At 41.3% G+C, this 17,377-nt stretch overlaps 1 protein-coding gene across 2 annotated transcripts in view; it reads left to right on the forward strand.

The window, feature by feature from the left end:
- Positions 1-1,084: 1,084 nt before the first annotated feature.
- The window catches only part of LOC141514883 (rho-related GTP-binding protein Rho6), a 41,712-nt gene continuing 25,419 nt past the window's right edge, over positions 1,085-17,377 (forward strand). Inside the window, exons 1-5 of one of the 2 annotated variants that reach the window (XM_074226047.1) lie at positions 1,085-1,324; positions 1,993-2,080; positions 4,698-4,807; positions 5,986-6,120; positions 6,627-7,633. In XM_074226047.1, the coding sequence (XP_074082148.1) occupies positions 1,205-1,324; positions 1,993-2,080; positions 4,698-4,807; positions 5,986-6,120; positions 6,627-6,872 (699 nt within the window). In that variant the 5' untranslated portion in view covers positions 1,085-1,204 and the 3' untranslated portion in view covers positions 6,873-7,633. Of the gene's footprint in view, positions 1,325-1,992; positions 2,081-4,697; positions 4,808-5,985; positions 6,121-6,626; positions 7,634-17,377 lie in introns of those variants that run through there. The other variant, XM_074226035.1, reaches the window with a different exon arrangement.

The raw sequence follows: 17,377 nt of genomic DNA on the forward strand, positions 1-17,377 counted from the left end.
ACGTCAACTTTTATTTGAACTTGGATGGATATCAGAAAGGAAGCTAGAGCACACATGACCAGGGACTCCTACCCTTTGTTCAGTGAAGATTGCTTCTGCTAGATGGGGAATTCATTTTACCTACAGAATCTCAGGATGGGAATGGACCATAAAAGTCATCCAGCCCAGTCTATACCTAACTAGCTCCGTAGTAGGGTGACAATCTGGCTAATAGAGCTTGATTTGGTAAGAAAGTCGGAAGACCCGGGATTGAATACTGAGTAGCTTTGTTCCTGACCAACAGTTTCTTAGTTTCTCTGGACATCATTTTATTTATCTGTCAAAGGAGAGGATGGGGCAGTAAAATCTTTCCTGGTGATCTACTTCAAGCTCCGTGGATACCTCGAACAATCATCGAGACTTCTGAATTTATCTTTCCCATCTTCCCTGCCCTTTCCCCTTCCCCCAATCATTTGTGTCATTTTCTCAAATGTGGGAAAGCGTCTTACACGCCTTTTTAATTTCCCGGTGTGTTTTAGGGGAAATAATGGGAATTCCCAAGGAGGAAACTCCTGGTGCCAAGCCCGCAGTTTGGGATACTTTTTGCTGCCTGGGGCACCTGGAGAAGGGAGGGCTTCCCGGAGATGAGCTCGAGCACTGGAAAGAGAAGGAGAAGAAGAAACAGCCACCCGCGGAAAAAGAAAGGAGAGAAGCTCCGGGGAGGGTGGGGGCGGGGCCGCCCGGGCCACGGGGCCGGCTGGGCAAGGCGGCCCTCTCACGGCTGGAGCCTCGGCGGCGGGGGCAGCTGCTTTGAGCTCCCTCCAAAAGCCCGGTTTAACTCAGCTTCCTGCCTTGGGGCCGGGTTTGTCCGTGGCCCCCCCAGCGCTTGCAGGCTGGCGGTTTAGCTCCCCTTTTCCTCCAAAGCCAAGTCCAGGAAAGCCCCTTAGGAGGCGCGGTCCGCTACAGCTTTAAGTGTGGGAAAGGGGCGGGGAGGGCGGAAGGGCTCTGGCTCAGCTCTCTCTGCCATTGGCTGTTGGCAGACCGGGGGGAAGGGGCCGCCCTCCTCCCCTGATTGGCTGAGCCGCCAGGATATAAGGCGGTCATCGCCGCCTGTGGTCCAGTTGGAGGGAGGTCGGGGAGTGGTAGCAGTCGGGTCCCGGGCTCTTGCTTGCGGGTCCCCCCCCTTTCCCTGTCCAAATCTGTCCCAGTGGAAGCCGAGGAGACCATGAAGGAGAGACGGGCCCCGCAGCCGGCCGTGGCCAGATGTAAACTCGTGCTGGTGGGCGACGTGCAGTGCGGGAAGACGGCGATGTTACAGGTGCTAGCCAAGGACTGCTACCCAGAGGTGAGCTGCCTCCTCCCTCCCGGCCGGCGCGAGCACGACCCCGCTGCCTCCGGGCCGGCCGCCACCCCCTTCCCGCCGAGCGCTCCGGATGGGGTCCCCCTGGGGCAGCCTCTGCCGCTCTGCGGGTCCCACTCTTGTCCTCCCGAGCAGCAGCCCAGAGGACCCTCCGCATTGCCTCTGCCGTACCTCTCCCCCAGGGCCTCCCAATCTCCGGAAAGGAATCCGAAGGAATTTTTAAAAAATTTTAAAGTCTAGAGATTTTTTTCCTTAATTGAAACCCACCCCTTCCTTCCCTTCTAAGGGTTCTGTTGGTGAACAATTCCCCAATCCGGCTTCTGTTGTTTAGTTTCTACTGTTCTCTTGGAGTGGGAGAATTGTATGCAAACTGGCGATGGGGAAAAGAGAATTGGGTTCCCACCCAAAAAGGGGAAAAGGAATAAAGAAGAATAGGTATATTTGACTATCTTTCTGAGCTAAGGGCTCATATTGTCTCCGCTGTAGAAGGAACGGTATGCCTGTTCACCTGGGATTCCCTTTCCTTCCAAATCACCTGACATTACAGGAAGGTGATAGAGTGGCACTGCCCGTAGACGTTCAGCCAAAGGGAAGCAAAAGAGCTTTGGGCAAGGGTATGATGACTGCTCTTTCTTCCGTTTCTCATCCCACAGACTTATGTGCCTACGGTATTTGAGAATTATACAGCCTGCCTGGAGACAGAGGAACAAAGGGTAGAGCTCAGTCTCTGGGACACCTCAGGTAAGAATTCTATTTCCATATATTCTGTCCCTACCTGTAGCAGTTGTTTTCTCTCTGGAGGTGGTCTTCCCTTTAGTGGGGTTAGGGAATAGAGAGAAGAAAGGATGTTGCTTTTGGCTTTTCTTTGGAAAGAGGGGAAGAGTCATGCCAGTTGGATGATCTTGGAAAAGCAAAGTTGGCAAACCCCAGAGAGTTCTAGGATCAAAGATCAGCTAATTGACAGAGCCCATGTTGGTTTACTATATTGCCTGGGCAGGCTAAACATATGATATCAAAGGAATGTAGCATTTAAATATGACTTTGCTCTCTCCTTTCTTCCTCTCTGTCCTCCAAACTAAATAGCTATAGAATGAACTATTTTAGGAGATGTGATTAAAAGAAAGGGTATTAGCTTATTATAGTTGGAGGGTTGGGTAGGAATTAGATCTGGAGAGTAGATTGGTAATGTAAATGGGACTGTGTGTGTGTGTGTGTGTGTGTGTTTTGGGTCTGCTTTATTCTTCACAGTTTTCATTTCAAGGATGGCAGCAGTGACAGTAACACAGCTTAGCTACTGCAGCTCATGGATAAGGAGATGCATTATCTGGTGTTTGGGAGAACAAGGAAATGGTCTACATTTAATATACAGAGCTCTTTTCTGAAAATGGCTAGTGAAGGAAGGGGATGGCTCTAAAGATGTCACTTACCAAAGGTGGTACAAAATCAGACACTCTGTTTCCCAGAATGTGGAAAAATGACGTCTTTGCAGCTCCGTCACAGATTCTAAGAGCCATGTCCTCTGCACTAGAAAAACCTTTGGTTTGCTTCTGACCATCACAAATCTCTGAATGACTCAGTATCTATTTCCTTTTTCCAAACTGGCTTATGTCCATGATTAAGTATTAAAAACAAGTAATAGGGGAGGGAAAAAAAATCTTTTTAGCTTATTTCCCTGTCCCTCCTCCTAAGTGCTCATTCAGGCTGAGTTTACAGGGGAACTCTGTCAGACAGTCTCCTGTTACAGAAATATAATGCCCTACTCACCCAAAGCTCTATTGTGTAGTCTCTCTCCAGGCAGCTTCTCACAATGAGGAATAAATGGGAAAGGTGGCAGGTGATCCAGATAGGGAGCTTGGCATGATTGTATACTCCCTTTTGCCTACTCCCAGCTGACCTGAAATGCAGAGGGGCTGCAGCTCTGGGTTGTGCATCTTCAGCACCTCCTCTCACACCCACTCCAGGTCTCTGACTGCAGCTCTAGGTTCTCTATACATAGCAGTGAGGGATTTTCATTTCCACCAGGCTCCTTGAATAAATAGAAAATGCTTCCCCCAATGGTCCTCAAATTCTCTCTCTCAGCTGGGTATCCATCCATAGGGAAGAAAAAGATGGGATGGGCATCGTCCATATTGAGGGAAGGGGTTTGAAGCAAAAACCTGTTCCAGTGATTTACTTGTCTGACCTGAATGAGATGGGGGTCTGATTGAAGCCAAAATGGAGGTATTGCTTTCAATCCCCCCACACACACACACCTCTACCATTCCCTTTGTCCCATAATGTTCTCCCTTTTCCAGTGCTGCAATAATATAACCTTACTTCAAAAGGGAGCAGTGGTGCAGGGGAGACGGTTGTTGTCCTTTCTCCCCTTTTCTCAACTCCTGTCGTAAGCTTGGATTCTCCCCCAGTTTCCATGGTAATTGCGGGTGCAGAGAGAAAGGCTGCTTGCTATTCTCAGCACGGAGTGTCTGGGTTCCAAAGCTGATGCTGTTCCTTCTCCTGGGGAGGAAATGGGTAGACTGACCTGGTCCCTAGTGTTCTACTATATGTTGGACCATGCGAGCTAACAGCTTTTAACCCCCTTTCCATAGGACCCTTTCTCTGCCATCCACATATAAGCAGCAAGTTGGCCTTAACATATTTAATATATCCTGGTGATTTATCTTAGCTTTTTCTGGTGAGAGAATTTTAGAAGTTTAGGGGATAGAGAATATTGGAGGCTCTTCCTCCTTCCCTCTTCCCCTTCATACCATACTCTTTGACCCTATGGTAAGGGAATTGGGCAGCTGCTTATATAACCAGTAGAGTCATTTCCTAAGGAGGGAAACACTGGAGTAGGAGGGAGGGTGATGAGGATGAGAACCAAACAGACTAGAGAAATAGATTGGGTCCTTTACAAACCCTGTGCTTGGTGACATAGTATTCTATGAAGAAACTGGCTGGATTTTAGTGCCAAATATACTATTGAAGCTAAAGGAGCTTCAGACAGGGTCAAATTTCTCTTTCTCTTCCCCTCCTTTCATCTCTTCTTATACGCTAGACTCTATTGGATTTGGGTGACAAAGGCTATTGATCTTTTCTCTTTCTTCTCTCTCCCCTCCTTCCTCCCCTTCTTCCTTTACATTTTTATAAAGGACCGACTTAACAAATTGGCATATGGGGGCAAAGAAAATATGTGCCTGAGGGTCCTCTCAATGTTGAAAGGGGAAAGGATTGGTTTTTTTTTTTTGGTAGTCTGCATTTAAGTAAAGGAGTCCTTTGCTCAGATGCTGGTTCTGATAGCAGTGGGAGAGACTGTGACACAATTCCCTGAATTCTGTTAACTCTTCTTCCCTCTCTCCCTTTCCCTTTCCACCACCAGGTTCTCCCTACTATGACAATGTCCGTCCACTCTGCTACAGCGATTCAGATGCAGTATTGCTGTGCTTTGACGTCAGCCGTCCTGAGACTCTGGACAGCGCACTCAAAAAGGTGAGACTCCAAAAATTCTTGGGACATTAGTACTGGAAAGAACCTGAGAGATTTTCCAATCCTGCTCCTCCCCTTTCTTAATGAGGAAAAAGAGAGGTCCAAATTAGTCAAACTGCCTTGCTCAAGGAGGGAAGTTGAGATGAAAATCTAAGTCTCCTTATTGTCAATTTAGATGTTCTTTCCATTCTCCCTTAGAGACCTAGCAAACTGATATCAGGAGAGGGAGAGAATGTGCTGAGAGATCTTGGGAACTTCTCAGCAAGGGGTCATACACAGAGCAGACAATAAAATCATATTCGTAGTTTCCATTTTGAAAGCATGGTCTTTTGAAACTTGAAGCCAGGTCACCATGGGACTGAGGGACCTTGACCGACATATAACTAATCTACTATTGAAATGCTGACTCTTTTTCCCTTTGCCAGATAAATATAGATTATTTCTTCCCTAGCAAAGGCCTCTTGGGAACTACTAGTCCCCAGGTTTAGGGTTCTTTTCTTAGGTGTTTGGTTTGGGTCCTTTGACAAGTGAGAAGGGATACATCCCCATTCCCTAGAGAAGGGATATCATGGTGATGAAATTTCTCTGTTAGGGAGCTACTGTACCTTAGGGGGTCACAGAACCTATTCTTGGCTGCAGGTTTGTGGTTGGGTCATAGGACCTTTTTTCCCCTGGTTCTTTTGAATCAGGGTGAGGGGACTTTTTAAATCCTATTAAAACTACAACTGCCTCAGGTAGGTCATAGCCTCTTTCCCCCCATTACTCTATTGCCTGTTTTCTCTAGGAATTAATAGAACCCAGTGGTTCTATTCTATCTTGATGTGGAGAAAGGGGGAGAAATTGAGTCATGGTGGTAGATCTACGAAAAGAAAAGTAGGCCTCCTGGTTGAACATGTGTGTGGTAGGAGAAGTCTCTTGGGAGGCAGGCTGGCAGAGATCATGGCTCATGACCACATCTTAAACATACTGATAACTGTCAGTCTGACATCAGGAGGGTTGGGCTGCTGAAGAACTTGGTGATGTAAAACTTCTTTTAGCCATTGTCCTGGTTCTGCCTCATTCCTTGACTTTCTTGTTTATGATGTTTGTACTCCTTGGAGCCTGCAAATAGTAGGTGCTTAACAAATAAGTAATAATAATAATAATAACTTCCTCTCTCCTCTGCCACCCTGATCCTTCAGTGGAAGATGGAGATACTAGATTACTGTCCCAGTACCCGTGTTCTGCTCATTGGCTGTAAAACAGACTTGAGGACAGACCTGAGCACCCTGATGGAACTGTCCCACCAGAAGCAGGCGCCTATCTCCCATGAACAGGTGTGTGTGTGTGTATGTGTGTGTATGCATGGTGGGGGGAGGTTGGTGGGTTGCCCCAGGATATGGGCTTGCTGATAAGCAAAATGCCTTGGGATCCAGTAACCCTCCCTGAAGTACTTTACCTGCTGCCTTTAGATATAAATAGCAGAGATTTAAATATAAACAGCAGTAAACATCTGTTTAGTGTAAACAAATTTCACAAGGAAACAGCTGAGTTCTTTTGTGGTGTCAGCAAAGGGAATGTGGACAACTCTTGGTCACCACTGATCCTGGAGTAGGAAGAAATTTAGGGTAATGCTTATATAATGCATCTATATAAGGCTGTGCAAAGAAATGAGATACCTTCTCAATGGCTGTGACTAAATTGGAGCCCTTCTAACTTCTGCTGGGGAGTTACCCAAGCTAAGCTGCCAAGGGCAGACCCCTCTGCTGCCTGCTTTAAATCACTACATGGAGGAAAGAATATTGAACAATTTGGGGATGTTAGACTATTCACCTCTCCACAGGGCTGTGCCACAGCCAAGCAACTCGGTGCTCAGATTTATCTGGAATGTTCAGCCTTCACTTCTGAAAAGAGTGTCCACAGCATCTTCCGGACAGCTTCCATGGTGTGTCTGAACAAGGGCGGTCCCCTCCCACCCAAGAGCCCCGTTCGAAGCCTCTCCAAACGACTCCTGCACCTTCCCAGCAGATCTGAACTCATCTCTTCTACCTTCAAAAAGGAAAAAGCCAAAAGCTGTTCAATTATGTGAAGGGAAGGTCTGGGGGTGGGGGGTTACCTCCCATTTCTCCCACTTCCTCTCCTAGGGAGAGGAAGCATGGGGAGAGGGAGGATGAGACATTTTAGGACACCAGACATGAGTTTTTTCAGATAGCCAAGGTGAGGGCTTAGAAAGTGACAGGGACAGTACGGGCCCTGGACAAGGATCTGATCCAGAGGAAGAATCATCCCCCCCCCCAGGCCAGGCAGTGGCATTCTGAGGGGGACCCATTTATTCTAGTGCTCCCTGCCCAGGAAGAGTGAAAAGTTGGGGGGGTGCAGGAGGTACTCTGGCTTCCTGGGCCCAGGGCCAGCTTGCCTCCATCTCTGGCATCTTCCATGCAGTTGTTTCCATGCAAGTCTGGGAGGCAGGCAAGGGAGTTCAGCAGTTCCCCCTCCCAGTAGAGAGTCAGGGAGTGGGGGTGCACAGAGTAGGCAGCAGAGGGGTCTGCCCTTGGCAGCTTCCCAACAGAAGTCAGAAGGGCTCCAGTTTAGTCAGAGCCATTGAGAAGGAAACTCATCTCTTTGCACAGCCCATGTCTCATATAGATGCGACATTATACATCCACATGCTTCTCACCCAAGTCCCCAGGGTCCAAGGGAAAAGCCCTAGCCCCCTTCTCCTGCCAGAGCATGAAATGGGGGATGCTGCCAGGGCCAGGGGCAGATAGGGGGCACAAGTTTTCTTGGCCATTTCCAGGGGCAGCACAGGTGGAATTTGTTTTATAGACTTTTGTCTTTGGAGTTGGTTAGTTGGGGGGGGGGGGAGGGATGGGGAAAGTGTTTCAAATCTGTTACATGTTCTGTGTTTAAAGAAAACTTATTTATTAATGAAAAATATACCATATGAAATCAGGCTCAATTTTCTTGGCTACTTTCTTTCCGCTAGGTTGACTGATCCTTTAATAATCTCATCCTCTTGCTGTTTCTCTGGGGGAAAAGGGAAGGTCCCTAGATATTCCTCTAAGTGACTAGACACTACTTAACTTAATCTTATTAGAAAATTCAGGCCCTGGAGGCAGGAAGACTAGTCCTGGACTCTGGAAGATCTGAGTTCAAATATGACCTTTACACTTAGAAGCTGTGTGGCCTTGGGCAAATCACTTAGCTTCTTTGCCTTGGGGGAAAAAAAAAGAAAATTTACCTTCTCACCCCTCCCCTCTCCTGCCCTTCTCAAGTAGAATTACTACACTGGCAGAAGTCTGGTATTTTTTTTTCCCTTGCAAAGATTTTGGTATTCAATGCTCTCCATCCTCATCTACACTAATGGATCCTTGACTTCCTTTGAAACCCAGCTACAGGGGTGGCTAGGTGGCTCAGTGGATAAAGCACCGGCCCTGGAGTCAGGAGTATCTGGGTTCAAATCTGGATTATTAAGTGTCTCAGACACTTAATAATTACCACACTTAATAATTACCTAGCTGTGTGGCCTTGGGCAAACCACTTAACCCCATTTGCCTTGCAAAAAACAAAACAAAAATAAAAACCAGCTACAATTCCACCTTCTACAGGAAGTTTTTTGGGGTTTTTTTAGGTTTTTGCGAGGCAAATGGGGTTAAATGACTTGCCCAAGGCCACACAGCTAATTATTAAGTGTCTGAGGCTAGATTTGAACTCAGGTGCTCCTGACTCCAGGGTCAGTGCTCTATCCACTGCACCACCTAGCTGCCCCTACAGGAAGTTTTTCTAACCCCACCCTTAATTCTAGTGACTTACCTCTGCTAATTATTTCTTATTTATCCTGTGTTTATAGCTTGTTATATTTGTTAATGTTTTTATTATTTATATTTATATATCCCTTGAGGGCCAGGACTATTTTTTTAGCCTCTTTTTGTATCCAGTGACTCAATTAGTAAGCATTTATTAAGCGCCTGCTATTCCAGGCACTATTCTAAGCTTAATCCCTAGCATTTGGCATATAACATGAGTTTAATATTTATTGACGAACTAACATATAGGGATATAGTCCTATTGAAGAAGATCAAATGAAGCATGGGGGGGAGGAGCTAGTGAATAGAGCACTGGCCTTGGAGTCAGGAGAACCTCAGTTCAAATCCCACCTCAGATACTTAATAATCACCTAGATGTGTGACAAGTCACTTAACCCAATTGCCTTGCCTTTTTTTTTTTAGGTTTTTGCAAGGCAAATGGGGTTAAGTGGCTTGCCCAAGGCCACACAGCTAGGTAATTATTAAGGGTCTGAGATGGGATTTGAACCCAGGTACTCCTGACTCCAGGGCCAGTGCTTTATCCACTGTGCCACCTAGCGCCCCTTGCCTTTCTATTTTTAAAAAAATTTTAGTTATTTAAAGCAATGAGGTTAAGTGACTTAGCCAAGGTCACACAGCTAGGCTCCTGGCCCTGAGTACCAGTAGGCAGAAGAAACTAGCAAGGTGGAACTTTATTTTGACAGGAGGGTGTATTGGAGACTGTAGGGGGGTATTTCTACTGGGAATGAGAGAATCCCTCCCCTCCTCAATGGTTACTCTGACCTATTTACTCCTAAAAAGCTGGTTTCTGCTCAGACCAGTATAGACCAAGAAAGAGAATGTTGCTTTCTTTCCTCCCTACTCCTGCCCTGTTTTTGTCTCCACCTCCTTTGGATTGGCTCCCTTGGTGTCCCTTTCAATGTATGGCTGGACCTTCCAGCTCTTAGCACCCTCCAAACCCATGTGGCCAGGTTGGGCTTTGTTCCTACTATCTATCCCACAGCTATGACCAGACTTTATCCTTAGAAAGAGTCCTCTAGTGGTTTACTAGATTAATTGATGTGATGATGATTTTTTTCTGTCCTTCATCCTTGAAGAAGACCATGATAACAGGGAGATGATGCTATGACAACCACATGAATTGGATTTGAGTGAGGGAAGGGGGTGCTGTGCTAAGTGACTAGCCTCACTTTCTCCTCCAGAGCCATCTGGGTCCAGTGACCAGATATGAATCAGAATGACAGGAAATGACAAGAGCCTTGAATTCAAGGCACACAGCTAGTAAGTGTCAGGTATCTGGGGCTGAACTTGAACTCCTGTCCTGACTCCCAAGGCTAGTGCTCCATCCATGCACCACCTAGACTAATTATACTATTTTGGAAGTCCTTTGGAGGGCAAGGTTGGGAAATGAATGAAATGGCCAGGAATGAAAGCTTTAATCTAATGAGTTAGGTCACCTGTCAAGTCATTTTAGACTAGGGTGGCGGGGGGAGGCCTATGACTAGGTTCTACTGGACTCTGGTTCTAAGAAATTTTGTACAAATAGGGTTCAGAAATCATTTAAGAGCAATAAATAGATGAGGGTAGGAAGGCAAGTGTTCAGCTCAGCTTTGGCTCTATTATCACCTCTATGGTTAATCAATGTGGTTCTTATGGCCCCAAGCTTTGGCATTATTATAACTTTGCTCTACCCAGGAGAGATAGATATCTGTCCTGAAGTTGTCAACTCAATGGATTCTCATTGGGGTTGACAATCGAGTAGTCTGGGCTGCCCAACAGGAACTTTCAAATGGAAAAGACACCTTAGAGGCATAGGGAAAAGAGACCTTGGTTCAAATTCTGCCTCGGAACACAAATAGTTATGTGGCCATGGGCAAGTCACTTATAAGGAGCATCTTGTATTTTACACTAGAAAGGATCTCAGAAGTCATCTAGGTCCAACATCCTCGTTTTACCAGTAAGTAAACTGGGAACTCTCTCTTTTTTAAGTTACTTGTTGAAGGTCATGCAAAGTAAGCACTCCTTCCACAGTGCTATGTTACACTTCTATTAGAATATGGGTGCAACTAATGTTCAAGTTACTTCATAGCAAAAACACCTTATTTTGTTTGAAGTATTATGATCATTTGGGGAGAGATTAAAAGTGTTTTTCTATTCTACAGTCCTTATGCAGCAATCAATTTTCAGTAAAATAAAAGTTCCCTGAGGCCAAAAACTGCTTTGTTAGGATTTTGGGGTTGGTTTTTTTAGTTTTGTTTTTGTATCCCTAGTTATCTATAACTATGGAGTGTTATAATTATTACAGTCAAGCCAGGAAAAAAAGACATTAAGCAGAGTTGATTGCTATTTCTCTATGTTCAGAATATATTTAAGTGCTTTAATCTTAGAATCTGCTCTTTTTTTCTTTGAACTGCTGTTCCCTAAGTTGTAGTTAAGCAGCAAGTATTTATCAAAGACCTAATTAATATGCTCAGAACTAAGCTAAATAGAATGGGAGGAGAAAAGGGAAACTAGGATCCATAGTAGTAGAAATCAAGTTCCCATCCTCAGCAAGTCTACATCCTGGGGTAGGGTGGGGGTCGGGGTAACTTCCACCATAACACAAATAATTAGAAATAATAGTTCATAAAAGCTGAAGAAATAGAAAAAGCAAGAAAAATTTTGTAAGCAAGAAAGAGGAAAAAGTAGACTATTGGGAGAAGAAATTAAAATACAAAATGATCACTTAATTTTAACCATCAGTTAAGAAAATAAAAAAGTATGTTACAATTTTGTTCATAATATTATTTTATATAATAGTTTTAAATGTATTCAAATAATTCTAAAATGTTTTTAATTTATTCAGTTTGGGTTTTTTCCTCCAAAAGTTCTACTCTAATACCCCATTATGACCTGAAGGTGACCCTTGGTTCTCAAAGGGTACATCAGCAAAGTATAAATTCTGGATAGGTCTTCCATCCTGAATTGTCTGAGTCTGCTGTGTGAGTATTGATCTAGCCCACACCAATAGGGTCATTGACCATAGCAACCAAAGGAAATTATTTTTTTAATGGTCCTCTTCTGGTTCTAGAGTGACTGGTGGAATGTCAGAACAGAGGTCAGAGAATGCTAAGTTTCATACAGTTGTTATAAACTCTTCATGTGAGATCACTGTTTTGACCATATCAATATTGCTATTCTCCAGATTAACAAGACCAAAATGAAAAGTTCCAGCTAAATGGAACTCACAGATTCTAGAATAGGCAATGAAAACATGACTACTGGTAGCAACACAATCATGAAAACATTTTAGAAGTTCTCAGAGAGGAAGACATAAGAATGGAAAAAAAGTTAAAGACAATTCCCTCCAAATGATCAACAAAAAGCACATCAAAAAACTGATGACTCATCTTCCTATAATCTGTACAGAAATGATCTACAGCATAGATATCAAAGGGGACCTTGACAAAATTTGACTATAGTTTCACAATTGAAAGCTATAGAGTACAAAGTCATAAAGTGTTTACTGATCCCAAAACAACATTTAATTTGGCAAAGAAAAATGCAGTCTTAAATTGTGGAAATATTTTAGGATGCAAATATTCACTCCTTAAACTTTGATATACCATATGTATTTTTTAAAACTATAATGTTTACCATGTGATGATTACATTCCTTTAAGGAAAAATTACCAGGGCAGCTAGGTAGCACAGTGGATAGAGCACCGGCCCTGGAGTGAGGAGTACCTGAGTTCAAATGTGACCTCAGACACTTAATTACTTAGTGTGGCCTTGGGCAAGCCACTTAACCCCATTGCCTTGCAAAAAAGAAAAAAGAAAAAACCAAGGAAATATGAGTTCAAAAGATGTCACCCTACTTAAAAGTGTATTTTATACAGGTTAATTATTTCAATTAAGTTAATCCATTACACAAATGTCTTTCTTCCTTTATATAGCTAGTAGTACATGTCATACAATTTTGATATGTTAATCTCAATGAAACTAAAAGTTTAAGTTGCTTGACTTACATAGAGAATTATTTTTTAAATCCCTGATAAGATTACTATAAATATTTATATTCATAAAGACTTCTAAACTGTTATTCAATTCAGAAAATACTTATTTATACTACACAATTATATAAAACAAGTAACCTATTATCAGTAACAATAAAATTTCAAACATTTAAGTTGAATAAATATTCATATAGATTTCCTCTTTTCATAATAATAAAAGGAAAGTAAATATATAAGAAATAAGTTTTCTTATTTTAGTCATTAATAAATTACTCAAATTCAGTGAATTATAACACTCTAAATAGTAGAAAGGACTGCTTCAGGTATGAAGTTCTGTGGTTAACTTGAGAGGACTATAAGGCCTCATTCATTAGAGGACATTAGATAAAGGTAGTGGGTATCATACAAGGAACTTAAGAGTAGTTAAATCAATTATATTCTTTGGGTCTATTTATAAGCAAGCTGGAATTGTTAGAGAGACTGAATGTACATTTGGTAGATATGTGAATTGGTCCAAACACACATCAAAGCAATTTGGAAGCATAGCCAAATGGACTTAAATAGACATGCCCTTTGACTAAGCAGAACTACTAGCAAACAGGCCATTTATCAAACTACTACTGTGTAATAATCTCTATTCAAAAGAAGTTTACACTCTGCTATAAGGCATATACCCAAAGTGTCCAAAGATAGAAGAAAAGGACTTATATGTTCAAAACTATTTATTGGATAGGGTAGAGTCAAGATGACAGGAACTTGTCAGAGCTATCCCAAATTCCCCTCTAAACAACTTTAAAATAACTTCTTAAAATAAATTGTGGCATAGCAAAAGGAACAAAAAGATGAGATGAAACAATTTTCCAGTCTAAGACAAATTAGAAAGTCAACAGGTAAAGTCTGTCTCATTGAGGTGAGAAAAGAGTAGTCCAGCACTGGGCCAGTCAGCAAGAGACCAAACCCAGACCTGTGTAGGCCTTTGGTGGGGTGGGTTGGGGGGTTGGCAACTGAACTTTCAGCCCACAGATGGTTAGGGAGCCAGACAACAGATCAGAAGGAAATTTCAGGAAACTCTTTGCTGGCATTGTGTGCAGGACTGTTGTATTGCCCAAATGTGGACCTGGGTCACAGTCCCAAGGAGAGAAGAAACACTAACTCACTAGTGTGCAACTACAGGGGAGTAGGGATCCTAGCCACAGGTCCAGAATACTTATGGTTGTTCACAGACCAGGAGAGCAGTGATCACACCCCTCCTTAGATCATAACTAGGAAGAACTGAACACTTACAAATCCCCAGAATTAGTAGTGCAAAAAAATCTGAAGCTTGGGACAATGCCTCCATCACCTAGGAGCAGAGCCTAACTTTAACTTAAAAATAAAAGTCAAGCTGTTTCCTTTCATTTAGAAAAAAAAAACTGATATCTTTTTGTCTGATCTTGTTATCTCTTATATTTTGTTTCTTCCTTAAGGATATGATTTCTCTCTTATCACACTAAGTTTGGATCAATGTATAACATGGAAACAGTGTAAAGACTGACAAATTGCTTTCTGTGGGGGTTGGGGGAAGGAAGTAAAATTAGGGGAAAAATTGTAAAAATCAAAATAAATAAAATCTTTAATTATAAAAAAAATGTCAAGAAATGAGCAGGGAAAAAAACCCCCAAAAAGAATCTCACAAAAGAAAGTTACTATGGGGACAAGGAATATCAAAGCACAAACTCAGAAGAGGACAACAGTGTCAAAATGAATAAATGTGAAGCCTCAAAGAAAAATGTGAATTGGTCTCAGTCCCCAAAAGAACTACTAAAAGCACAAAAAGGATTTTTTAAAAATCAGATAAGAGGCCAAAGAAAAATTGGAAAAGGAAATGAGGGTGATAGAAGAAAATCATGAAAAAAGAAAATCATGAAAAAAGTCAACAGTTTGGTAAAGGAAACACAAAAAATGGAAAAAATATATAAAAAGCAAATACCAACCCCTTAAAAAAGAACTGGTCAAATGGAAAAGGAGGTACAAAGCAAATTAAAGAAAAAATCCCTCAAAATTAGAACTGGTTAAGTGAAGATTAATGATTATATGAGATAAAAAGAAACAAAATAAAATGAAAAGATAATGTACATATCTCATTGGAAAAACAACTGATCTGGAAAACAGGTCTAGGTAAGATAATTTAAGAATAATTGGACTAAAAGGATATAAACAGGGGCGGCTAGGTGGCGTAGTGGATAGAGCACCAGCCCTGGAGTCAGGAGTACCTGAGTTCAAATCAGGCCTCAGACACTTAATAATTACCTAGCTGTGTGGCCTTGGGCAATCCACTTAATCCCATTGCCTAGCAAAAACTAAAAAAAAAAAAGGATATGAACAGACAGTTTTCAAATGAAGAAATTAAAGTTATATTTAATCATAAGAAAAAATGCTCCAAATCATTACTGATTAGAGAAATGCAAATTAAAACAAATATGAGGTATCACCTCATACCTATCAGATTGGCAAACGGGGAAATGATCAATGTTGGAGAGATTGTGAGAGGACTGGGACATTAATGCATTGCTGGTGGAGTTGTGAAAGGATTGAATCATTCTGGAGAGCAATATGGAACTATGCCCAAAGAGCAATAAAATTGATCATATTCTTTAACCCAGCAATACTAATACTAGTCCTATATCCAGAAGAAATCATAAAAAATGGGATAAGTCCCACAAAATATTCATAGCAGCTCATTTTGTAGTGGCAAGGAATTGGAAAGTGAGGGGATGTCCATCAGTAGGGGAATGGCTGAACAAGTTATAGTATATGAATGTTATGGAATATAAGAAATGATATATAATATATATATAAACTACATATAAATATAAGAAACTATTAATGGTCAGACTCTAGAGAACCATGGAATAAATTACAGGAAGTCATGCTGAGCAAAGGGAGCAGAACCAAGAGAACATTGTATATATTAACAATATTGTGAATTGACCAACCTTGATGGATGCAGCTACTCTCAGCAGTTCAGAGAACTAGGACAACTGTAGAGGACTGGTTATGGACAATACATTCCCTATCCAGAGGAAGAAAAACAAAACAAAACAAAAACCTTCAAAATCTGAATGTACACTACATTCACTTTTTAAAAATTTCTCTTATGTATTTCTTTCCTATATAATGGATCTCTTTCTTTCCCCTTAATCTTAATTCCTCAAACTGAAAACGACTAATCTATAAACATGCTAAACACAAATGTGTATGTACAATATTCTCCTATTTGCCTCTGAGGGGAGGGGGAAGGAAGGGAGGGTGGAAAGAAATTATGTAACAAATATATTCATATGCATGTGGATGAATGTTGAAAATGTTTCATAATGTAATTGTAAAATTAAAATATTAATTAAGAAAAGAATAATTGGACTATCTAAAAGTCATAATCAAAAAAGAACCTAGACATTATATCTCAAGAAATTATGCCCTGATATTCTAGAACCAGATAGCAAAATAAAAATTAAAAAGAATTCGCCAATTACTTCTAAGAATTAGAAATTGATGGGATTCCATCAGAGGAATGACTGAACAAGTTGTGGCATATTATTGAAATAGACAGAAAAACCTGAAAAGATTTACATGAACTGATACATAAAACTCATGATAAAACAAAAATAATTCCCATCTCCAGAAAAATGAATACAGATTGAAGCATATTATTTTTAAAACCTTTTTTTTCTTTTTTTGACTTTATTGAGTTTTTTTCTTTTTTAGTCTGTATTGGCTTCCCCACCACCACCCCTACACTAATATGGAAATTCATTTTGCATGCCTGCACTTGTATAACTTATATCAAATTTCTTCCCTTCTCAATGAATGGGAAGGAGATGAAAGGAGAGAATCTGGAATTCAACATTTTTAAAAAGTTAATGTTAAAAATTGTTTTTACATGCATTTGGGAAAAATTAATTTTTTTTTTTTTTAGATTTTTCAAGGCAATGGGGGTTAAGTGGCTTGCCCAAGGCCACACAGCTAGGTATTTATTAAGTGTCTGAGGTTAGATTTGAACCCAGGTATTCCTGACTCTTAAGGCTGGTGCTCTATCCACTGTGCCACCTAGCCGCCCCAATTAAATTTTTTTAAAACTATAGCAATCCTGTTATAGCAAAGAAGTAGACACAAGTTGATGTCCATCTATTTATAGCAATCCTGTTATAGCAAAGAAGTAGAAACAAGTTGATGTCCATCAACTGCATAAGAAATAAACAACTTATGGTATGTAATTTTTTTAAAAATGTGATAGTTTTTAATGAGCAAAATTTGTTTCTTTTTCTCCATTCCTTATCATTAAAAAACAAAGAAAAAACATAGTAAATACACTAGTAAATACACTTAATCAAACAAAACAAATTCCCACGTTGGTCATGTCCAAAAAATATATTTCAAACGGTACTCTGAGTTCACATTACTTCTCTGTCAGGTGGTTGGATAGCATGCTTCATCTCTGATCTATGGTTAGAAATTGTATTGTATTGGTTGTATTGGTTCTTAGATCTTATTTAAAATAACTATTTTTTAATCTTGATAAATATTTTCCAGCCATATTTTTAAGAATCTTAACATTCATTTTTTAAAAATTGAGTTCCAAATTCTCTCCCTCCCTCCTATCCCTTTCCTACCCCTTGAGTGAAGGAACTGAGGAGATTAGAAAAACAAGTGGTATTGAAAATTGAGTGAATCTTGTGAACTTCAGTCTCATTAGAAAACTATTCAATTGTGGGATATTATTTGAGTCTAACCTTGCATGGACAACCTCTATCTGCT

Source organism: Macrotis lagotis, chromosome 2 (genome assembly GCF_037893015.1).
Source record: "Macrotis lagotis isolate mMagLag1 chromosome 2, bilby.v1.9.chrom.fasta, whole genome shotgun sequence".
Taxonomy (NCBI): Eukaryota; Metazoa; Chordata; class Mammalia; order Peramelemorphia; family Peramelidae; genus Macrotis; species Macrotis lagotis.